This window comes from Panthera leo, chromosome B4 (genome assembly GCF_018350215.1).
Source record: "Panthera leo isolate Ple1 chromosome B4, P.leo_Ple1_pat1.1, whole genome shotgun sequence".
NCBI lineage: Eukaryota > Metazoa > Chordata > Mammalia > Carnivora > Felidae > Panthera > Panthera leo.
In genome coordinates, this window is record NC_056685.1 from 127,796,545 (window position 1) to 127,822,241 (window position 25,697).

General features: G+C 45.5%; 1 protein-coding gene across 1 annotated transcript in view; it reads right to left on the reverse strand.

The window, feature by feature from the left end:
* The window catches only part of LARGE1 (LARGE xylosyl- and glucuronyltransferase 1), a 539,877-nt gene that overhangs the window by 397,740 nt on the left and 116,440 nt on the right, over positions 1-25,697 (reverse strand). Inside the window, exon 2 of the mRNA XM_042947656.1 lies at positions 1,488-1,675. Coding sequence (XP_042803590.1) covers positions 1,488-1,593 — 106 coding nt within the window. The 5' untranslated portion in view covers positions 1,594-1,675. The remainder of the gene's footprint in view (positions 1-1,487; positions 1,676-25,697) is intronic.

Here is a 25,697-nt window from a genome sequence, read left to right on the forward strand (position 1 = left end):
CCTCGCCCTCCTCTTGTATACCTACTTCATGGGATTACTGGGGAGAGCGAGACAATGCATGCAAAGCCCCTGCAACGATAAGTGGCCCGCAGAAATGTCTGAAACACTGGCATGCTCATTATCGTTAATATTGTTACACCATTAGTATCATCACTAGTCCCGTTATATTGGCAGGGTCAAGGTTTTCACGTGCTAACCCTGGACCAGCACTGGGTGCTCTCAGCCTTCTTTTACAAGGGCTTTTCCATCATCCCTGGCCCAATGCTTCCTTCTGTCTCTTCTAGGATCCACATCAACTCACCTTTCTCCCTCTGATCTCTTTGCCAAAACTTAATCATCCACTGCCATGGCATAATTTACTCCATGTAGCTGCTCATATGGAAACTCCTCGACTCCAGGGATGTATGGGGCAGGACATACGGGTCCTTTCCTGCTCTACAGGCACACAGCCACCCCGATCACACTCAGTCGAGCTAACTCAGGGCACATCTCACAAAGTCCACAACTCCTAATTAAAAGGTAGCCTTGAGCTGTCAAAAAAATTATGCATAAAGGAAATGTTTAAAAACACAGTAGTGACTTCCTTGAGACAGATTTTCATCGGAGATTTTTTTGAACTCACTTATGGGCGTAAATAAAAAGAAAGTGTCCTCCTCGATGCTCCCATCCCTTCCCTCCCTGAAGCTTAGAAAACCACCTTTGATACGCGAAACACCGTGCAGCATTTGAAATTGCTGGCTGGGAGAATGGCCAGGCTTGTCTTCTCCACTGATTGCTGAGAAGCGACAAGGATCGGCGTTTGTTTTGATTGGCTTGGGGAGGGCCGCTCCTCTGCTTGAACGCCTCCATCCAGCCAGTGTGACCATCATCTTTCACACCCAGCCAGGCCTGACACCCCAACCGCTGCCTCCCGCGGCACCCTGGGCCCCATGCACGGCAGTCCTGTGCTCACCTGTCGTCCCCACCCCCCCCCCCAATGCATTGTGAATGTCCAGATCTGTGATCGCTGCATTCCCAGCACCTGGTTCGGTGCAGATGTTCCACAACAGCAGCAGCAGCAGCAAGAGTCAAAACAAAATGTGAAATGTGTGAATGAATGAATGAATGAATGAATGAATGAAAGAATGAATGAATGGAAGAATGAATGAAACAGCTGGCTCCATGCGGTTGAGAAACCTCTCCAGGGCCCAAACCTTTCGCCCGCTATTGACACAGCGATCGACCTGGAAAGCTGGTAGCTGACATTTGTGTAACCTCCACCATCCACTGCACCCAGGTGCACCTGACTTCGTTTCTGTTTCTCTGTGTTCCTCCTCACGACAGACTCCCTCCAACACGCGTGTAAGCCCCACGCAAGTCTCTGCCTGAGCACCAACGTTCTCCTGCTCCACACGGCAACCCGGAGGGGGCTTCCGAGACTCTGGGACGGCCAGTGTCCTTTTTCTTCCCTCTCCATCCCTCTCCCTGTGAGGAAGCCTCCTTCTTACCTTCAAAGCTCCCGGCAAAGAGGTAAAGCCAGGTGATGGCTGGGATGCAGAGAACAGTCAGCGAGGCAGCCAGGAATTTCCGTCTCCCTCTGCAGATTCCCAGCATCCTCTCAGAAGTGACAACCCCTAATCCCAGCGCCGATTCTCTGCCCGGAGCACGGGGTCCTCGGCCTCCCTCATAATACTTTCTGAAAGGAAGAGCAGAGAGGAAGGGCTGAGTTCTTAGCACTGTAAATGGATGCAGATTGCAGAGGAGAAATACCCTGTAGGTCATGAAAGTATCGGACTCGTCCACAATCTCCTGCTAACCTTCTATTCTGAGACACAGTGCTGCAGTCTTGCAGTCTATCAGAACAGAGACAGCTCTTTAAAAAGTAAATGAATAAAGGATGATAAAAAGTATGAGATCTCAAGGGACACTGGGTGGCTCAGTCGGTTGAGCGTCCGACTCTGGATTTCGGCTCAGGTCATGATCCCAGGGTTGTGGGATCGAGCCCCACGTTGGGCTTAGCATTGAGCATGGAGCTTGCTTAAGATTCTCTTTCTCCCACTGCCCCTCCCCAGCTTATGTTCTCTCTCTTTCTCTCTATAAGAAAAAACAAAAACAAAAAACCCTATGAGATCTCTCCCTTCTGCCTCTGCCTCTCTCTCTCTCTCTCTCATGCACATACACACACACACACACACACACACACGCACACACACACAGAGGCATGTATTCTATAGTGTAGGTTAGCTTGCAGCAAGAATGTGACAGACTGAGATGTGCACAGAGCTCTGTGGAAAGACAAACGAAGTTGCTGACTGATGCAGGTGTGGCCAAGATGCCAGAACCGTTCCCGAGTTCCAGATAGGAAGAGCTGAGGAAGGCACTGGAGGCTGACTGATGGCACACTCAGAGGAGAGGAGACTGCACTGGCCACATCATCATCTGCAGGGGACTACAACTGGATCACAGTTGATAACCCACAAACACTCACCAGGGACTATCTTAATAGCTCCCACCTTTAATACAGAAGAAGATATCCAGAAAAGCATGGAAACAATTAAAATGTGCAGAAAACGGAGAGGAACACAGATAACCTACAACTCATCTGCAGAGAGCCAGTCCTAAGGTCACGCAGAAGACTGCCTGAGACATGTTCAAAGAGGGAGGAGAAGGTCAATTCTCATGGAGTAGGGGCCCATGATCCTTCACCTGGGTATCTGACCACAGGTCATATGCCTTACGAAGGAATTTAAAACCCGACAGACCATGCAACCTCTTCACCTATATCCTAATGTGGATGTCACAATGGCTGCAGGTGGAATGCGGGATCCACATGTTAGGAGCCTCCCAAACAGGGCGGAAGCTAGTACTGCAGGTACCTATACAAGGCTTCCCATCCCCAAAGAACAATGTCCATGAAAGAGCTGGCTTTGCTGTCCCCTTGGGTAGTCCCACAAGTGTCCTTCCCTCTGCCAGAACCCCTAAGCCCCATGTGACTAGGGTCTGGTTGAGCTGTCTCCCCTCCCCACGAGCCGTGGCGTTTTCGGGAGACAGACACCCTGTCCGCCCATCTTACACTGGCCTAAGACTTAGCATACTGCCTGTCACCTGCTGGCTGGCTGATAACTGTCTGCTGAACGTACAAATGGAATCAGAGTCTAACCAAAAAAAAGCCTTTTGGAGCTTTAGCAAGTGGCCGGCAATAAGCACCTAATGGAGCCAATCTCAACTGTCAGTGCCAGGCTTTCTTCTGCAACCACTCTGACGCCATTTTCGGCCCTCCCTCGAAACACATGAAAGACCACAAGGCTGGAGGGTGTGGCCTAGAAAGTAAAACCAAAAAAGCAAAACCCCTTTCAACAAAGAATGCTGATTTGAGAAAAGGTTCCCCCAGCCCCCTCCACTACCATGGAAAGTTTTTCATTCTGAAGCATGGGCAACAAACCCTCCACACCAACTGTGACTCACTACGAATGAGGATTTCCCAGATGCTGGGGGATCTCTCAGGAAGAACATACTGGGGACAGGAGGCTATGCAGTGACGCTGATGTGGCTTCAAATCCAGTTCCACGCTCAACTAGCTGCAACACTGCCGAACTCCCCGTCTCCGGGTAAGTTCCATGTTGTCCGTCTACCATGAAGCGATGCCCTCTCTGCCAGAGAGTCTTAAATGAGAGATCCCTTGAAGAAGGGCCCAGAAAGGACTGATGGAGCCTGAGGCCAGGTGAGCCCCACCTCCTCCTGAGAGCAGAAGGGCAGAAGCATCATGTTTTTCTCACTCCCCATTCCCACAGGGCTTGGGAGAAAAGAGCCCAACAAAGAAGTCCTGGCTGACATTGTCAAGTGCAAATGGGTGACTTCAATCAGAAGAACCCACTGGATTCTCCTTCAGGAAGACACCACATTAAAACTGCCTCTCGTGGTGTTTGGTTGTTTGTTTGGTTTTTGGGTTGTTGGTTTTGTTTGGTTTTTTTTTTTGGTTTTTTGTTGTTGTTGTTTTTGTTGTTGTTTCTTTTGCAGTTCACTTATTTTTTTTAATGTTTATTTATTTCTGAAAGAGAGAGAATACACACACACACACACACACACACACGTTGACACACACGCACACATTGGGGAGGGGCAGAGTGAGAGGGAGACACAGAATCCAAAGCAGCCTCCAGCTCTGAGCTGTCAGCACAGAGCCCTACACCGGGCTTGAACTCACAAACTAGGAGATCATGACCTGATCTGAAGTCGGATGCTTAACCCACCGAGCCACCCAGGCGCTCCTGCAATTCACTTATAATAATAATAGTAAAGACAACTAGCAATAAGCAGCATGTATTATGTCTCAGGCTCTTTCAATTCTCCAAAATAATCTATGAGGTAGAAACTATTTTTCATCCCCATTTAGTGGATGAGAAAACTAAGGCCTAGAAAGGTTGATGAACGGGCCAAAGGTTACATGCCCCTACGGCCGAGAGGCCTTGGGCTCTGCTCTCCCCAAGTAACTGATTCCAACAACCTTTGCCAGGGGTCGTTTCCCTTCTGATCTAACCTAAATCTTTCATGTTGAATCTTAGGATTACTTTCCTCCCCTGGTTAAATACATCACCACCGTCTGTTCCCTTTCAAAACAAAACAAAACAAACAAAAAAAGTACACCAGACGGAGCAAAAACTGGAAAGCAATAGATGAATTTGGAGGGGTAAGTAGTAGGAATATATATGGAGCTGAACGCAAGTGGCATTAATATTTAAAACCGTTTTTAAAAACCTCTTTAAAACACTTCCTTTCCTCCTTTCTTCGCTCCATCTGCAAAAGTTAATTTCAACTGGCACAATTTGTCCTAAGTTTTGAAACAGAGTCCAGGGTGGTTTGCATTTTATGATAACACTGGCATCTGAAATTAAACCCAGCAGGTAAAAAAATATTCCTTCATGGATTTGACTTTTAAATGACACCTCTGTGCACTAAAAACACAATTTAAAGAAAAATCTCAATTTATATCAGGAGTTACTCCAGGAAGTCAATATAGTGAAGGAACACAAAAAAGAAGGAAGGTCCGGAAATCACCTCCCATACCTGTGCAAATGTTGATGGATTAACTGGGGAAACCAGTCTGGAACCGGTTCTTGCCTGGTCTGAGGGAGACAGACTCCAGGGTGAATAGGCAGGGCAAAGAGTCACCTCTAAAATGCCCATGTCTCCATCTGTTGGGATGAGCACTGGGTGTTGTATGGAAACCAATTTGACAATAAATTTCATATTTAAAAAATAAATAAAATAAAATAAAATAAAATAAAATAAAATAAAATAAAATGCCTCAAAACCCATCATCCAATTCCTTGGCCAAGCTGGTCAATTTCTGCTCCTAAACTTCTCCTACTTGATCTGTCTTCTCCCATCTGTTTTAACCAATGAAAGTCACATTTATGCAGAACATTGTATGAGCCAGAAAAATTATCGTGCTCTATTAAAGCCACAAAAGCAGTACTCACAGCTGAACATAAATGTGATTACAAGTATCTTTCAGTCCAACAAAACATGTATAAATACCGATATAACTATACATATGAACAGTATAAAAGTTAAAGGTTATCTCTGGGTATAGGATATGGATCATTTCAATATATCTGAATACAGATTTCTCCCAAAAAACTTTGACAAAGAATATGTGTTGCTTTTATAACTGAAAAATATTTTAAAATTTGAATCACCACGTCTTCTTGTTATATTGCATGTTGATTCAAAATACCTCAGGGCAGACAGTGAAAAATACATGTGTTAGTTTCACTTTCCATGACAGGTTCAGTAAGTTAAGATCTGCAGGATCCTAATTAGGAATACATCTTCTGGGGGTGGCTGGCTACCATTTGAAAGACTCCAATCAGAAGCCCACCTTCCAAATGCTGAGCTGAGCTGATCAACACCAGACAGTTGTCATCCCCTTCCCCTTCCCCTTCCCCTCCTTCTCCTTCTCCTCCTCCTCCTTCTCCTTCTTTTTTGAAGTAGGGTCCAGGCCCAACTTGGGGCTTGAACTCACAACCCCGAGATCAAGAGCCCCATGCTCCACTGACAGCCAGCCAGGCATCCCTGGAGGTTCTCTTTTAAAAAAAAAAAATTTTTTTTTAACGTTTATTTATTTTTTGACAGACAGAGAGAGTGAGCGGGGCAGGGTCAGAGAGAGAGGGAGACACAGAATCCAAAGCAGGCTCCAGTCTCTGAGCGGTCAGCACAGAGCCTGACATGGGGCTCCAACTCACAGACCATGAGCTGAAGTCGGATGCTTAACCGACTGAGCCACCCAGGCACTCTTGGAGATTCTCTTTTAATTAGCATCATTAGAAATGAATTTTCATGGGTGTTCAAGACATGTGAATTGTCTAGAAATTCTGCACATGAAGAGTGAATAAAAATCTAAGTAACTTCCAAAGGAAACAAACAAAAGTCTAAGGAACCCAATAACTGAAACCCTTCAGAATTATAAGGAGCCCCAACTGATCCTATAGGCATGTAACAGATTTGTTACATGTTATATTCTATGTTGTTACAGGTTATATGTTATTTGTTACAATTACCAATTGTAACTATAAGATAGGGTGAATCCTGTCAGTCCCATATTGTCATTGAAAGAGCAGACCTAGACCGGCTGACTCTATTTTGTTCTGTGTCCTCCATCTTGAGTGACTATGTCGCCCACATGGCCCCCTTTCCGGAAAAACCACAGAAAGAAATTCCAGCTCAAACCTCAGACCACGCATCTCACCGCTGCGTCGGTGCAGGTAGGGGACTGAGCTCAAGCTAGCTCGAATAAAGGCTCTTTGCTTTTGCCTCAGACTCGGCTCCCTGGTGGTCTTTGGGGATCACGAATTCTGGGCATAACAGTCATCCCAATCTCGAGTGAACCTTTCTTGCAAGAGGCTGTCCCAGTTCCTAAGAGGGCACAGGGCTGGCCTTCACTGAGCTTATAATACAGGTCCTACAGCAGACAGACCCTCCACCGATGTTGGCTTTGTTGTGTCATTATTTGTACTATTGCTAGTGTTATATCCACACCTCACACCTTTGCCCAAGCCTCTCACACACAGCCCGACTGTCCTGCCGTGTCTTCCCTCCTCTGCTGGACCTCAGGAGAAATTTTAAGTCCTGGCTGCTTCAGTGAAACATCTCTGGCAAGTCCAGACCTGGAGATGTTCCCTCCCTTTGTTCCAAACTCCAAAGGCCATCGGGAGCACAATCCAGATCACTGTCATTGTCTTTTTTTTTTTTTTTTAACTATTTTTAAAATATAATTTATTGTCAAGTTAGCTAACATACAGTGTATACAGTATGCTCTTGGCTTCTCCAGTAGATTCCCATGATTCATTGCTTACATACAACACCAGTGCTAGTCCCAACAAGTGCCCTCCTCAATGCCCGTCATCCACTGTCATTGTCTTCTAATCATCTCCTGTCTCTAATCTCTCTTCATCAGACTAAAACCCCGAAAGGGCAAAGGATCCTGGCCCTCTAGTGTTTGTTTTAAGCCTCTGCCAGAGACCAGGAGCTAAAACATTGGTTTGCACTTAGCCATCTCCATCCAAGTGTGGCCCCTAAATCAGCAGCAGCAGCAGCAGCAGCAGCAGCAGCAGCAGCAGCAGTGGGGGCTCATATCTTTCGAGAAAGGCAGACTGCCAGGCCCCACCCCAGCTCCACGGATCAAAATCTGCATTTTAACAAGAGCCCAGGTGATGCGGGTGCACTCTACTACCAAAGCACTGAGTAAACGACTGGTTATTGATAAATAAAGCTGGCCTCCCTCCACTCCTACCTGACCCCCTCCTTCACCTTACCCCTGCAGGGACTGGCCAGTGCGCCAGGGAGAACCATCACATCCTGGACTCTGTTGATGGCAGATTTATTACAACAGTTCTCTGATAGATGGAAAGAGAGTTTCTAGAAGGAAAAGTGCTTTTTTCTAATCGAACAGAAGCATCTTATGGACTAGAGGTTGCTCTGATGACCCATCCTGACTTCCCATCAAAAACACTTCTTCCATATTTGAATGACTGAAAAGCACCAACACCACCCACAGAGGCTGCATTATGTCCATCTTTCAGAGACCAAGAGAGGCTAAGGACACTGATTTAGTTGGAAACCCTGGGACTCAAATTCCGGTGCTTCCTGAAAAACAAAAATAAAAGAAAACAAAACACCCCAGAAAATCAGTTCTATGCTACAGGACACACAACTGATGCCTCAAGGGCAGATACTTTGTCTGTTTTGGCCACAGCTGTTTTCTTTGTTGCTAGCACAGTATCTAGCATATAGGAGGAGATCAATAAACATTGAATGGATTGATGACTGAGTATTTCAGTCACAGCCGGCAGACTCCTGGATATTCACGACCCTACAAACTACTCCTGGGACACAAGGGCCAGCCCACACCTTCCTCCCAAGCCCAACTGTAGAATCCTATGGAACTTCCACTATGTGATCAGCAAACTCCTCTTTATCCTCAGCTTCACCTGGCTTCATTCCAGCTCTGCTCTTATGTGAAAGGACAGCTGTCCCCCGATCTCTGCCTTCCCCAAAGGAGAACCCTTTCCCCTACTCTTCTCAAGCAAGTACGAAATGTCTAGAAGGTGGGCCTCTGTCCTCCAGGCTTCCGGCTGTCTGCCAACTCTTACTGGTTCTCCCTCTCCTGAAGCCCCTATTCGTCTTTGGCTCAGCATCGTTCTCTCTGTCCTTGTCACTGTCATCTGGAAGCTCCTGGTTACTCTTCTCATTGTCTGAAGACCTCAGCCTCCACCACACGTCCTTCTGCCTCTCCACCTCAGTTCCATGATGGGAATGGTCGGTTCACAACATCTGCCATTTCATGTGGACCAAATTTATGTTCTAGCTCTTGGTGTCACCAAAACCAGCACAGTCCCCAAAAATCTCAAATGTCAACATCAACCCCCCCATCCAGCCCCCTGCTAGCTTTCCCAGGCTGCCATTGCCCAAATTCTTCACTGTCATCATGAACCCCAGTCCACTGGCTTTCTTCATTACTGTCCAACCAGGTCTAGATTTTCTTTCTATTCTCTCTCATTCAGCTTAGATGCCATGGTTCATTATTATAACCTCCCTCTGCAAGCATGCATGCCTCCCTTAGCCCTCCTTCTTTCCAAATATACTAGCCTGGAAAAATCCAGTCATTCAGATGAGCACAACCACACTTGTTTACCACAGCTCTACTTGGGAAGCCAAATGTTGGGGTAGGAAACCGCACTATCAGGCAGGCAGATTTGTTCCATTTAATCATGTCTGATTTCAAATGGTCAGTCAACTACTAAGAGGTGCTATTACCTTTCTCTGGTAAACTCACTGTGCTATTATCTGAGATATTTATTTCATACATTCCTTTTCTCCTGTAGCCTTCTCTTGTCCAGATGGCAAATTCCAGGAATGTTCCAGGATGCAGTGTGGGACCCCTCTTGTTTTCTCTCCCCAGGTGAGATCTCCCATTCCAATGACTTGGGAGACGGTCTCCAGGCTGATGTCTCCCACTTTTGTATCTCCAGCTCTGGCCTCTCCTCTGACCTCCAGACTCACATGTACAATGATTTTCCCTACCACGTGTGCCTCAATCCCAATCTCCCCCTTCTCCACCCCCTCTTCTCCAGAGCTTCCCGCCGCCTTAAAGAGAACCATCATCTACATCAATGCTCAAGCCAGATACCTGGGTACCAGTTACCAAGTACCTCAATTCCTTACTCACTCCTCGTATCTTGTCAAATCTGGCCATCCTCAAACCCTGCCATTTTTACCTCTGAAACATTTATTCTGTCCTTTGATACACCCACTTCTTTCCAGTTTTACTGCCACTATATAAATCCAAGCCGCCATCATCTCACGCGTGTGCCCAGTATGATAGCCTCCTAACTCAGATCACACCGGAAATTATTCAACGTCTCCCTGCAGCTCTTAAAATAACCCCCTCTTTGTCATGTCTGTAAGGATCTCACGGCGTGACCTCTAACTGTCTCTACGTCCTCCTCTCTGGCCAGCATCCCTTCAATTCTGCTTGCCTCCAGCCACACCGGCCCTCTCACTTCTGGAACACACCTCAGGGCCTTTGCAAGTGTCTTCCCTCTGTCTGGAATGCTTCTCGCTCTGCTCTTCACTTGGCTAAGTCCTTGTGATTCTTGAGGGCTGTCAACTCACAGGGAAGACGTCTTCTCAGAGGGTCCCAGGCCTCAGTGCCCCTCCCTCACGTCCTCCGTCCTGCTCTCTGGTTACCTCCTCCTCCTCTGCACACATCAAACTTTGGAATGATACAATCGTCTGATGGATTACTTATGTAATGGCTGCCTCACTCACTACATTTCAGTCTCCGCTTGGGCAAAAACCAGGATGGCACCTAGGCACACAGGAGGCAGCCCTTAAATGGATGAACGAGCGAGTGAATGAACATGCCAGACAGCCTTGGCCATCAGGCAGGCACCTGGCAGCCTTCTCTAAACAAAAGCTTGCCATCTTGCTGCCGGACTCCACAACATCTATAACAGGAGAAACAGAAGCCACACAGCACCTCAGGTAGGTCCCTACAGTTGCAGTGAACCCTGCAGAGACCATTTGGTACATTTGAGGTCACCTGCAAAGTTCACTTTGGCAACTCTCTTTCCTTTCTCTGCTCCACGAGGAGGAACACACAAAGGGGGTTTGGCCTCTCCCCCCGAGTCTAAGGCATTGCTCCTGGAGGCCCACCCTACAGATGCTTCCTCCCTCCCTCTCTTCTCTGCACATCAGGGCCCAAGGCATCTCCCTCCTGTAGATGATCCTTGGGCTTGTCAAACTGGCACTCCCAATTCCTTTTTTCATTTGGAGAATGGCGTTTGGCCTCGGAGGCACTGTTTAAAAATTAATCACGTGAACTACAGGAGTAAAAGCCACATGCAATATGCTTGGGAACAAACATTGAAAACTTGGGAGTTCGCCGTGTTTCAAAGGACTCTAAGGGCCCACTGTCGCCAGCTTTGTTCGTCTTGATCCTGCTGTGAAGTCAAATCCTCTTGCTGCAAGGAAACATATCCCTTCGCTCTCAGAACCACGATGATGTGTCAGATCAAGGGTGGAGGGCCTCACCAGGGTCTCTGGTCTGGTCTTCAACCACCCATGTCACACACCTTTGCAGTTAGGACATGCTGCCTGCAGCCTGAGAGTTTTGCCGTCTTGTCTCCACTATGTTCACAGCAAGCTCTGAGGCATGGTCTGCATTCTATGTGGGCCTCACAGCATTTACAGAGGATGGGGAGTCAGGACTTGGGCTCAAACATCAGCTCTGCATATTGGCTGTTCAGGATCTTGACAGGTCATTCAACATCCCAGGGGCCCCCATCCTTTTTCGTGAAAGCCCGTGGCAGTACTGTGCACTAATAGCTGTTGGAAGCATTGAGGGAGATCAAAAGAATATCCAAAATATGATTACAGCAATGTGAGAGACTAGAGTAGTATTAGTAACATTAAAATGAATCAGTTGGATTTCAGCTGCTTGACCAACCAAATTCTAAGAACTTGCTGTCGCACCTACAAAGTTGTTAGAGGGGCGTCTTCATCTGTGTGGGCTGCTTGGGTAAATACCATAGACTGCGTGGCTTAAACAACAAACATTTATTTCTCACCATTCTGGAGGGTAGGAAGTCCAAGACCTAGGCTCTGGCAGATTCAGCATCTGGGGAGAGCCTCCTTCCTAGTTTGTAGACAGCCATCTTGTTCTTGTGTCTGCACACGGTGGGCTTTCCAGGTCCCTTTTATAAAGGCGCTAGTCCCACTCGCACGGGCTCTGCCCTCATAGTCTAATCATCTCCCAAAGACCCAGCCCCCTAAGACCATTGCACTGGTGGTTAGGATTCAACAGGCAGATCTTAGGGGACACAAACATTCAGTCGTAACCAAGGTGGGGAGGGAGGTAAAAAATATGGGTGTGCCCTCGTCCTGCCTCAAGGCGGTGTATAGGATGTATAACACTGTACTGTAAAGGGAGTAGTATTCAAAAGGAAAAAGACATCCTAACATCTGCAGGGGGAAAAAAAACCTGCGCTGAACACATTATTCAATAAATGGCTACTCTTTTAAAGGGGCCATTTCTGTTCTTTAAAATTAAACGGACTGCTCCGTGAAGCAGATTATCTCTCAAAACTCAGTGCCAGGAAATGATTCTCTTTTGAACCAAACCAATATGCTTCCTTGGACAAGACAATAGCTCCTCTTACAAAACTCATCTTGTTTTCCAGAGCCACCTTTAAAAAAGTAAAAAGAAATAAGGGAAGTTAATTTTAAGAATACATTTAACTTAAGCTAGCATGTCGAAAACATCGGCATTTTAACACGTCACCAATGTAAAATATTATTGAGATATTTTATACTCTTTTTCTCTCATTCTAAGTCTTCAAACTCCAGAGCTCACCTAACAGGAACAGCACCACTCAATTGAACTAGCCACATTTCAAGTGCCCCAGAGCCACAGTGCTGGACAGTACAGGAAAGTGTCTTCTGAGCCTTCTTGACATCCTGCTTCAGGAGGCAAGCGTGGCTGCAGGCCTGAGACGGAGCTGGAGCAGAGAACCCACGAGGCTCTGCAATGACACAGGCTGCATCGATGGCAGCTTGAGTGGGTGGCAGTGGAGCTAGAGGGACTGGAGGTCACCAGACGTGGGAGCGTGAAGACACTGTCTTCAAGAAGGAAGACAACAGGGGCGCCTGGGTGGCTCAGTCGGTTAAGCGTCCGACTTCGGCTCAGGTCACGATCTCGCGGTATGTGAGTTCGAGCCCCGTGTCGGGCTCTGTGCTGACAGCTCAGAGCCTGGAGCCTGTTTCGGATTCTGTGTCTCCCTCTCTCTCTCTGACCCTCCCCTGTTCATGCTCTGTCTCTCTCTGTCTCAAAAATAAATAAACATTAAAAAAAAATTTTTTTTTTAAAGAAGGAAGACAACATTTATCAGGCAACGAGTGCCAAGCACCATACTGACGCTTCCACACGGTCTTAGCTCACTCAGTCTTTACAACCAAGCTGTGCAACTCTACTTTCCAGATAAGGGCACCAAGACTCAAAAGGTTAAGTGATTCTCATCACATAGTGGGGGGACAGGAGGGCAGCCTGGGATTAACCCCAAGGCTTCTGACTTCAAATCCAATGTGTTTTCTTCAGCATGGTATTAAAGGCCTCCACGACCTCCAGCCCACCCACATCACACTTTCCAATGCAGAACAAGCACCCAGATGAAGGACGCTGTGTCTATCACATTTCCCTGCCTTTCTGCCTGCTTTGACTTCTTCCTACTGGTCTACCTACTGCTTATCTGCGTGGTGAGCCTGAAAGACATTGGTTCTCAATTGGGGGTAATGTTGCCCCGACCCTGGGAACATCTGGCAATGTCTGGAAACATTTTTGACAGTCAAGACTGGAGAGAATGGGGTGTTACTAGCATCTAGTGGCCCAGGAAGTACCACACATCCACTGTGGTCATCTTCCTCCAAAGTCACCACCTCCCTCGGCCCAGGGAGGTGGACTGTGTTCATCTGCATCCCAGGGACTTTCCTTAATTTCCACCCTTTCTATCGCATCATACAACCCAGATTCTGCTTTTGAAGAGCAGAAATTCAAGTTCCATTGAGATGTTGACTGGCAGGCAGTGTGACTATCACTTCTCACACAGAGCTCTCTCTGGGGTGACACAGGTAGAGAGGCAAAAGGAAAGAAAAGTGTCGAGACGCAATCAAAAACTTCCACTTACAATATTAACCTCTTTCAACAATGCATTGCCAAACAGATCTTTAATGGAAATTGATCTTTCCTGAGGATACAAGCTTTTCCTGGGGTCAGACTATAGCTCCGGGAAGGCTGATTTTTATGTTTTTCTTCTGAATGTTAAATCAGCGCTTAATCATATCCATGAGGCTACCCATTGGAGTGTTTTGGTCTTCGTTCTTTTGATTTTCACTCTGGAAAGGGATGATTTAAGCAGGCATTGCCTCCCATTTCCATTCTGCTTAAGCAAACACTCATAAGCACTTAACAAGGGCGGAGACGAAAAATGCACTCCAGTCTTCCCGACTGCTGGAGGGTGATGTGTCTAACTTGCAGAGTCTATTTTTCCTCTGGGTTTCAAGGCCTATGGAGATTTTATGTAAATATCTCTTGTGGCAAATGATAAGAAGGTAGCTATTTCTTTACCTTCTCTTGACTCTGCCACTTTCCTCCTCATTCCACTCTGCACGTGTTTACGGGGCACACACTCTATTCCAGGCACAGGGCTTGGAGCTGAGCATAAGAGAAGGGTACAACAGGGTTCCTGCCCTTGAGAAGACTTGTGAGAGTGTAGGGACCAGACAGACGCAGACACCATGAACAGGAACACAAGACAGGACCAGAGAAAGTGCTCGCAGGGGAAAACATCTGGGCTGAGCCAAGGAGGATGGCACAATTCAAATGGCTGCCAAGGGAAGAAAAGTCATCCCTGGCAGAAGGAGTCCCTCAGGAAAGTTCAAGGGCATGCCTGGGACCAGGGGATGGCAGCTAACCATTCCTTCCAGAGTCAGGTAAGGAGGCTGATGGGTGGAGGGGAACGAGCCTGGGTGGCCTTGAATGCTAAATGAAGGAGAACTTGGACTTCATTCTACAGACCCTCAGGAGCTGCTGAAGACTCCTAGGCAGGAATTACACCATCTGTGGTCAAGAAGACCAACAACTCTACGAGCAATATGAATTCTGGGTTGGGCAAAGAAGAACACACATCCCAGAGACCAACTTACAGGCTTCTGGTGGCAGGCCCAGCTGGGGGCCATCCCAATAGCCATGTCCTTGTTTGGGGGACATTTCTGTTAACACGATGCCAATTTGGTACATATATGGGTGCAATGGACTGAAGATCTGTGTTCCCCCAAGATTCATATGATGAAATTCTAATCCCCAATATGATGGGATGAGGAGGTAGGGCCTATGGAAGGTAATTACATCACAAGGGTGGAGCCCATGCATGGGATTGGTGTCCTTATTAGAGGCACTCTTTCCATCATGTGAGGATGTAAGAAGTCAACTGGAAGGGTATCATCCCCAGAACCTGACCGTGTCAGCAGCCCAATCACAGTTACTGTGACAAATGCATTTCTATTGTTTGTAATCCAGCCATTCGGTCTGTGGTACTGTGTTCCAGAAGGCCTAGTGGACTAAGACAGTGAGGCAGCACTGTGCTGAAGGATGGGGCCTCTAGACGCCCAGGATCAGTCATGGTTGGTCTCAGTGTGCTGGAGCAGTACTGTTCTCCTTTGCCAGGGAACAGTGGGGGGAGTCCTGGTCCTACACTGCAATAAAAAGTCACAGTGTCACCAAAGCCACAGCAGGGAAAGTGAAAAGAAAATTCCTCTTTTAGACAGAAACATTACTTGCCTCAGATCACAAAGACTCTATGCCTCCCAATTTCAAGATATTTGAACCATACTGTGTGATGGCTTCCAAGTGTGACATTTTGACCCTGTTCCACATTCCCCTGATTTGGGCCACATAAACATCCTTGTGACTAAAGAAGAACGATGCTTTTCTTTTTACTGGGTTAGAATTCACTTACCATAAAAATAACCATTTTAACAACACAGAATCCAGCGGCATTTACTGCGTTCGTAGTGTTGTGTGCAACCACTGTCTCAATCTGATTCCAAAAATTTCTCATCACTCCAAAAGATAATCTCATACCGTTAGGTGGCCACTCCCCATTTCCCCTCCCCTGGCCCCTAACAACCACCAATTTGCTTTCTGTCTCTATGGACTCACCAATTCTGGATATTCCATATAGGTGGAACCATACAATATTCCAGCCTTCGGTACCTGGCTTCTTTCACCTTGCATAATGTTCCTGTGCTTCAACCCTGTGTTGTAGCATGTATCCGTGGGTCGTTCTTTTTCATGGCTGGGTAATATTCCACTGCAGGGATAGACCACATTTGCTGATCCATTCATCGGGTGATGGATATTCAGGATGTTTCCACCTTTTAGGAATTCTGAATTGTGCCACTATAAATGCTTGTGTATAGTATTTCCTTGAGAAGAGTGGCTTTTCTTAAGGTTATCTAAATCCCTTTGCTCTATGCACACAGGGAGGTCTATTATTATTAATGATTTTAAATTTCTAGAACCTCGCACTTGGGGAGCTCAAGCAGTAGCAGCTATTTAGCAACTACTATGCAGCTGGGTCCATGCTGGGCACTTGACATTTTCATCTCATTCAACCCTCAAGACTCCTAACATTTGTGTATCTTTGGTCCACTGTGGAGAAGAGAAAACCATGGCTCAGTGCGGGTCAAATGCCACACGTTACACGTGTAGTATGAGGTAGAACCAGGATGAGACACAGTGGGAAAGTGCCCAGCATTTTATCTGGCACAGAGCAGCTAAACAATGAGTATGAATGAATAAATGAATGAATGAATGAATGAATGAATATTCAATTAATTCACCACACACCTAATGGCAGTTTGATAATTAAAAAACAAAAGAACTTTGGAGGAGGGTAAAAAGGAAGGTACTACAGTCAATTATTTATTCTCATAACTAATTATACTTTTATGGTATGAAATGCTTGGTGGGTGGCTGTATTAGTTTCCTAGAACTGCTGGAACGAAGTTCCACAAAATGGGTAACTTGGCAGAAATGTATCATCTCATAATTCTGAAGGCTCCATGGAAATCCAAGATGGCAGCATGAGCACTCCTGAAGTTGCCAAGGGAGGACCTGACCCAGACTAGTCTCTGAGCTACTGGTGGTCCCTGGGCTTACGGCAGCACAACCCCAGGATTCACGGGGCATTCTCCCCATGTGTCTATCTCTGTCTAAATTTCCCTTTTTATAAGGACAACGGTCATACTTGATTAGGGCCCAACCCAATCCAGTATGACCTCATTCTACCTAACTAGATCTGCAATGACCCTATTTCCAAATAAGGACATATTCTGAGGTACTGTGGATTAAGACACCACTAAGATAATGAATTTTGCAGAGATGTAATTCAGTCGCTAACAGTTACCTTCATCATCACGCAGAAGTCAAGAAAAGAAACCACCATGAAGGCAGAGAGTCATGAAGAGGCACTTCAGTCCTACGGGGTCAGGGATAACCTGTCAAAGAACAGCAGGACTGACTCGAGGACACTGGAGAAGGACAGGCTGGCCTGGACCTACCACAGGTCTCAACATTCTAAATGCTGTGAAAGAAAGAGCATGAGACCAAGCTTCAGGAAATCTAGTCCTGCTCAACCAGCAACTTACACTGTGACTCAACTGGACACTCACCTCCTCTGGGCCTCAGCATCCAATGATAATAAATGCAGGTTCCATAACTGATCTCTAACACCCAAAAGGCACCTGATTGTCAGTTCCAAAGTCCATCAGGAGATACAAACCCCACCTCTGCAATGGTGCAGAACTATTCACGGCTTCTAACAATCTCTTGCTGCCTTCGCTCTACGTAAGAACTTTGCAGCCAATGGTCCTGCTACCTTTAAGGTTAGAGATTAAGTCTCAGGCATCCAGGCTTCTATCAAAGAAATCAAATTATTCCGACGTAGCTCACTCACACAACACATCAGACAGATGAAGCACAGAAAGTAAGCAGGCTAGTTAATAAGAGCTAGTTCATTAGTTGTGAGGCTGTCAGGAGAACCTAATCGCTGTGATAACACAAAGCTGTCCCTCTCTTCAGAGTCAAGCTAAATGCTTTCCATTTTTATCACCCAATTCATAACCGTGCTGTCTGGCTTTAAGAATCAATAGCCTGGTGGTTTTGGTATCCACTAAATTCGTCTTAGTTTGGACGTTTTTCATTTCCCGTGTCACTTGAAGAGAGCAGGATAAGGTAAATTGCTCCTCTCATGGCATTTGTTTTTCCAAATCTATAATTTCGCACTGACATGTTCCGCACACCAGTGAAGGCAAAGGGGGAAAGGAAGACTCTCTCAGAAGCCCCATTCCAAGATCAAGGAAGCTTCCGACTGGGATCACGTGGGACAACCAATTTAACAAGTTTCACATGGGCAAGTGTCAACTGGTCTACCATCACCAACGGGTGATCCCATCGTTCACTTCGCAAAGAACTGTTATCTAACACTAAGTGCCAAATCCTCGGCTAATTTACATGAATGATCTCATCAGTCCTCCCAAGGCAGCTGCCTCCAAAAATGCCACTGTTTTATACACACGCACACACACACACATATAATATATTTACGTATTTTGACACATAGCACGCTGAATTGGAAACTAAAAAAGGAAAGCAATGCCAGCATGGAAGATAAGAAAGCAGCAAGAAACTTAAAGAACAAGCACACATTTAAAGCCAATCAATATAAACATGCATAGACTCAAAATCACTGAGTTTAAGCCTAAATGAGAAGTTGGAGAGGGAGCAGTTCTCAAATTGAATACAAGTCATCTAACTGCGGCAACTGCGGCTCAGACAAGGGAGTGACATCCCGAAGTCACCCAGAAAGCAAAGGGCACAGTTAGGTCTGGAACCCAAATCCCTGCTTTCCTGTCCTGCTGCTTCTGTTTTATCTTCTTCATCATCTTCAAATCAGCACATATTTTTAAAAATGTTTAAAGGACCCAGGGGTGCCTGGATCAGTTAAGGATCCGACTCTTGAGTTCGACTCAGGTCATGATTTCAGGATTGTGAGATCAAGCCCCACATCAGGCTCCACACTGGGTGTGGAGTCTGTTGGGATTCTCTCTGTCTCTCCCTCTGCCCTCCCCATTCGTGCACGTGTACACCCTCTCTCTTTCTCTCTCTCTAAAAAAATTTAAAATGTTTAAAGGACCTAAATATGTAAAGATTCATGATTTGTAAGTATTCAAGATGGGAGAGAGAGATACTCTTCAAGAATCTCCCAGTCTGAATCCAAGGAAACAGAAAGTGTCTACCTGGGGCTCACGGAAGAGGGGAAGGGGGGACTGCTAATGAGTATGTGGTTTATTTTGGGGCTAATGAAAGTGTTCCAGAATTAAAATGTAGTGACAGTAACACAATCTTGTGAATACGCTAAAACCACTGACTAGTACACTCACAGTAAAAACTACAGTATGTAAATTACACCTCAGTTGAAAAAATACTCAGTGACACCAGAACAGTCATGGCTGAACAACACAGACCAGCCCCTATCAAAATAAAGAATCAAGCTGTAAGAAAAACAAAACAAAACAAAACAAAACAAAAAAAGATTCTACCAGTCACCTTATTTATCCTGAGCAATTTCCAGACATAAGCATGTCAGGTAACACACAACAGTTCCTTGTCTCATTTGATCTACACAATAATTCTGTGGCACAAATGCTATCGTCCCCAAATTACGGATAAAAAACTAAGTCTCCTAAAAGAGATTTCCTCAAGATCATATAAGGGGATCAAACAACTGTCTTCTCTATCTTCTATCACGGACTTTAGCAAAATCTATTTTAATGAGTTGGTGTGGATCTGGCTCATCAGAGAATGAGCCCCTCTAAGCAGGGACTATGATTTTTCAGGAAAAGAACACGTGTGAAAGAACAGTTTGAGATGTACAGGAAGGCGAACTGGAGCCAGGAAATGGAAAACAAAGAAGGTTGAGAAATGAGTTTTGGGGCACCTGGGTGTCTCAGTAGGTGAAGCGCCCAACTCTTGATTTGGGCTCAGGTCATGATCTCAAAGTTCATGAGTTCGAGCCCCGAGTTGGGCTCCGCGTGCTGACAGTACAGAGGCTGCTTATGATTCTCTCTCTCCCTCCCCCTCCCCCTCCCCCTCTGCCCCTGCCGGGCTCGATCTCTGTCTGTCTCTGTCTCTCTCGCTCTCTCTCTTCCTCTCTCTCTCAAATAAACTTAAAGAAAAAAAAAGGAGTTTCCATTAAAGGAAGAAGTGTCTACTTAAAGGTACTCCAGGCAAAAGGGTTTTAATTCCCCATTAATTCAATCAAACAAATTTCCATGGAAGCCTACTGGTGTATGATAAAGTGCTTACAGTCCAGCTGGGGATAGGGGCATGGTCCCACAACAAGACAATAGCAACCTCAGTGCCACTGCACGATTCTGACAATTTGTGTTGAGAAGTGGCTCTAAATCCCCTGGTGGCTATTGATCACCAGGCTCTGCAGGAAGTCCTGGGCCAGAAAAGGCAGTGGAGGGGGATTAGAGCCTTCTTTCATCGGTGGATGATAAAGAGGACCTGTGTGCTCAAAAGGAACTTCAAAGTTGCTAAAACCAATCAATACTGAACCGCTAAGACAATCTCTCACTTTCTTCTTTCCTTTTTTCTCCTTTTGTGCGTGATAAGTCATGACAACCTCCAATCCCTCCTTCAGGGGCCACCTCTTTGGGGAAGCAGACCCAGACTCCTCTGAGCACCGCCCCCAATACTCTGTTTACTTAGAACCCTTTTTCTGTTTTAACAATTGCAACAAGACGAGTCGTAGTAGTATTTCCTATCATCTTCCAAACAATGTATTTGTACCAAGCACTGCATTTTAAGTGTGTCACATGCAGTGTCTCACTGAAATCCAACCCCGCAAATTAGGGAATAGTATCCCCATTTTAGAGAAAAGGTAACTAAGCAATTTGCCCCACGTCACACAGCCAGTAAGTAACAGAGCAAGAATGTCAACCCAGCAACCCGACTCCAGCAGCTTTTCCTCCGGGTTATGGAGGCTGGACCTCTGGCAGTTACCTAAAGAATTTCTGAATTTTCTTCCAAATTTGAAGGAATAAAAATTGAAGGTAGGGGCACCTGGTGGCTCAGTCGGTTAAGCGTCCGACTCATGATCTTGGCCCAGGTCAGGACCTCACGGTTAATGGGATTGAGCCCCACATCGGGGGTCATGCTGATGGTGTGGAGACTGCTTGGAATTCTCTCTCTCTCCCTCTCCCTCTGCCCCTACACTCACTCACTCTCTCTCTCTCATTCTCTTTCTCAAAGTAAATAAATAAAACTAAAAAAAAATTAAAGGTAAAGGTTTCTAATTTCCTAATTTGCTTCTTAAACTGCCTCAAAGTTTAGGCCTCTAATGCAAGATTAAATAATATGTTGAAAAGTTATAATGAAGGTGGCATTCTGCTCTCAGTCTGTCCCACTTTCAGGAGATAGTTGCAGGTACTAATAAGCACAAATCAATCTTTATCTTATTTACATATGCATACATATAAATGTGTACACCCATACAATCACACACATATATATGCGTATATAGTTTATATTTAAAAAATGTGTACACTATCTCTATATAGTAGACACATGCCACACACATACGACACATAATACACATACATACAGGGCATATACACACACACTACACGTATACATTTTACTTTACTATCCATTTTATCAAGTAGTAAACTGGGGAATAAGGGTGTTAAACAACTTGACAGAGACACTTGATGAGTAACTGGTCAAGCCATATGTCACACGCACACCTAGCACACTTTCTAACACACCAGGCCAGGGACACCCGGGTGGCTCAGTCGGTTGAGTGTCCAACCCTCAGTTTCGGCTCAGGTCACTCGTGATCTCACGGTTTTGTGAGTTCGAGCCCCGCATCCGGCTCTGTGATGAGCCTGCTTGGGATTATCTCTCTCTTTCTCGCTCCCTGCCCCTCCCCCGCTCACACGGGTCTCTGTCTCTCTCAAAATAAATAAATTAATTTAAAAAAAAAAACAAACATGTCTAATACACCACACCAGTTAATTCTAGAACAGCTGCTGTGTGTGAGGTCCGCCCCGCTGATGACTAACACAAGGGAAGTAAGAGACCTGAAGAAAGCTAGGGCTGCATTTCTACAAACCTCAGAGAGAAGTTTAAAAAGAAACCCCCCCCCCCCAAAACCCATGCACACGGATACAAGGCCAGGTGAGAGGGGGAAAAAAATACAAGCCCCAATTTGTTCCTGTTTACAAACACTTTTCAGCTGTTTGTCAAACAAAATGAGTTTGTCTGCCAGATGAGATGCCAATTTTCTAAGTTCATTAGCGGCAGATGAACAGAAAGGGTAGCCCTGGTGATTTAATAATTTGGCCCTGAGTCTTATCAAAGCCACTTAAAAGAGAGGAAAAAAAAAATCCAAGCTGTCAGGAGAGAAAGGAAATGCTATTTGATTCAATTTGGGCACTATTTCTGTGCAAACACGTTGCAGATATTTACAGACATGCTGTATTAAGTCCCACCGCCGGGGCAGGATGGCATAGGAAATAAAAGAAGGGAGGGTGGTAGGGAACGTTTCAAATAAGCCATGCTGCAAGCCACAGGCAGCATTAAATTGCCTGCAAGCCGACTCAGACAGCCTCTTTTTTTTTTTTTTTTTTTTAAATCCTGTAGGTAGCAAAGACACGCCTTTTTTAAATTATAAAACTCAGAATCATTAGGGAATGAGGAATTTTTCAAGAAGCCTGCCATCATGTGCGTAAGTAGGGCTCACTATTCAGAGGCCGGGGAGACTGCGAAGGTGGCTTTCCAAGTTCTAATAAGGCCCTTGTTAGGAGAAAAAACTTTTCTTTTACTATTGCCTTCATTTTATAATGCAGGGGAACACCAAGGTTCTTATTCAAGTGTATTAATCAGAATAATAAAACATCCCCAATATATCTCTCTCTCCAAATTACCCCACCATGAGCTCTCAGGGGGAAGATTCAATATTGCTACTCCATAGCCAAAGGGCATTTTTCTTTGAAGAATGAGTCCCATTCAGTTAGTTACAGCCCTTGGAAACTCCATTTCATGTTTGAACCTTATGGTGCCTGCCAGTAGAAGGAGGGCGGAGGCCTAATCTCTCCCCACTCCCTCCAGAGGAAAGGGGACATTCGCCTTTATAGCCTGACAGTCCCTTCAGCTCTCAATTCTCACATTCCTGGGGAATACCCTCCTTCCTTCCTAGCATTTACCTGCGTGACAACCTACACTTACTTGCAAGGTTGTTTTTGTTTGTTTAAGTTTACATATTTTTGAGAGAGAGACAGACAGACAGAAACAGAGTGTGAGCAGAGGGGGAGGGGGGAGCAGAGACAGAGAGGGAGACAGAATCCAAAGCAGGCTCCAGGCTCTGAGCTGTCAGCACAGAGCCCGATGTGGGGCTAGAACTCACGAACCTGAGATCATGACCTGAGCTGAAGTTAAGACGCTTAACCGACTGAGCCACTCAGGTGCCACTGCAAGGTTATTTTATTAATGTCTCTCTTCCCCTCTAGAGAATATGCTCCATGTGTATAGGGCTTACGTCCAAGTAAATAACATGCTTTACTTTCAACTCATGGCTGATAGGATTTTTTTTACCCAATTTTAAATAGGAACTAGAGAAGATCTTTGAAATTCCTGATTTATTGGTTAACCCAAACCTCTGGAAAAGTGCTGGAAAGATAAGTTTCAGAGAACAAGGGGCACTAAGGAGGCTGGTGACCTTAAGTCAAGACATGATGTTAATGCTTAGCAAGAAGTGAGGGCAGGTGGGGATTAAAAGGGCACTTTGTCTCTATGATCTTCCTAAAAACAGAGAGATCTTCACAGTGAAGTCTCAATATTCTTCTGAAACATCTTTTAATTTCTAGAATTTCAGACTTTCACCATTTGACACCAGATATAAAATAATGTACATTTCAAAACCAAATAAAAGCAACTGGATGACCAGCCTTTTGGAATGTCCTTCCTCCAAATTATCTGCTAACTCAGCTGCTAGTTCTCCATCCAGACATCACTTAATGGCCTCTATGAAGGCTTCCTCGGCAGGCAGGGCTCAGTTCCATCAGAATGAGAAAATCAAGTATTTAATTCAGTTTTTGCAAATCTTCCTATCTTAGTTCAAAAGAGTTTAGTGAGAAAGTTACTTCCTCCTTTTTCAGCCCTCCTTATGATGCTGGTGTATCCTGAAGGCTTTCCACTATTTGACAAACCGGAGTGAGGACTCCCCTTAAAAAGAGCTTTGGGTTAGGGCGCCTGGGTGGCTCGATCAGTTGAGCATCCAACTTCGGCTCAGGTCATGATCTCACAGTCTGTGAGTTAGAGCCTCACGTCGGGCTCTGTGCTGACAGCTGGGAGCCTGGAGCCTGCTTTGGATTCCGTGTCTCCCTCTCTCTCTGACCCTCCATTGCTTGTGTTCTCTCTTTCTCTCAAAAATAAATAAATATTTAAAAACAATGTTTTTTAAAAGAGCTTTGGGTGGGCAGCAGCACCTAGCCAGGCTTTAACACATCATGGGTTGCTTTGGTTACCTGCTTAGGGAGCATGATATAAATTTCTCATTACCATAAATGTATTTACGTAAATAACAAGGTCCTAAGAAGAAGTGGACGACCACTGAACAGGAAGACGAGAATGGCAGAGCTGGCAGAGCTCAGGAAGCCCTGGCCAACTGCAGACTCCATCAGGCTAGGGGGGTCAGTGTCCGGCTGGTTCTCGGTCACGCCCACGCCCTTGGCCCCTGGAACACAGCGGCCACTCAGTAACCACAGGAGAGAAACCAAGATGCAGACACTTTCAGCTAAATGGTGTAAGGACACAGCAGGGACTTAAACCATGTCTCCCTGCTCCCAGTCCAAAACATTTTCAACTTTGGAACTCTGTACCAAACTTTCTCTCAAAAGCTGAGAAACGCTTGTTACGTGAATAAAAAGAAAACGAAGATGGTTCTTTTCCCGGAGGTATTCATAACCCAACAGGAACACTTAACAACTCATACCATCCAGAGATTTCCCTTTTTTTTTTTTGCCTTCAAAAATATGATGAAAGACCAACCTGTGCTTCTGTGGAAGTTGACCAAAGTATAAGTTTATCCTGCCCATCACAGTGATTAAAACAAAAACTCCACATCTGGAGAATCTACTTATCTGACATGCCAACTTCCTAAGTTCAGCAAAATAGGAGATATAATTGGCAGGTATTTCCAAAGGCTGTTCTGAATTTTGTTTTCCATAGCAACCCATATCCAGAATATTTATTCAGATTACTTCAGAAGTTTTAATCCTCACTTTTTTTGCTTTAAAATGCCCTCAGGCACATATCCTCTCAAGGTGAACATCAGGTAAGAATTCTGCCAAAAACAACCACTGTGACTTCTCTTTGTATGCACCACAAACACAATTTCCGGAAGAGAAGGTAAAGAACACAGCTGCTTTGTAACTCAGGTTGGCTGTGAAGATGAGGCTTTTCAGTGAAGAAAGAACCACTTTCCTAGAAGTGAATGAGAAAAGCTCATCAAGTGACAAGATAAACAGTTCAAATTTAAAAGTCTGTGAGCCACTTCCTAGCGGTCACCCCCCCCCCCCCCCCCCCCGTTCACCAGGTACTTCAGGTGTGGGGAGGACTGGCTGATGGCCCCTGGCAGCTGACAGCAGGCCTGAAGAAAACAGAAGCAACAGGCAGCCACAGAAGCCACAAAAGCACCACAGTGGGGGCCACTGATTGTAGGGGCAAACTATTCTTCACACGGGGCCATCCCCATGGATGACAGTACAGCACAAAGGCGAAATGAGTCTCATTATGAGAGGTTTAAATAATACTCGGTCTCGCGTTTGAGAAGGGAGAGAAATGGGAGTTTAGAACGTTTTCTGCAACGTCACTATTCGTTTTTGGTTTTCTTTGGTTTGGGACATTTTGCTGCCTTATGGGGGACAAGTGTCCTTTCACTCAGAAACCTACCTGTATGGAACATTTTATTGCTAGCAATGACTTATTATTAGGCTATTGGGTGTTTCATGGCTAAATCTCTTTAAGAATAATG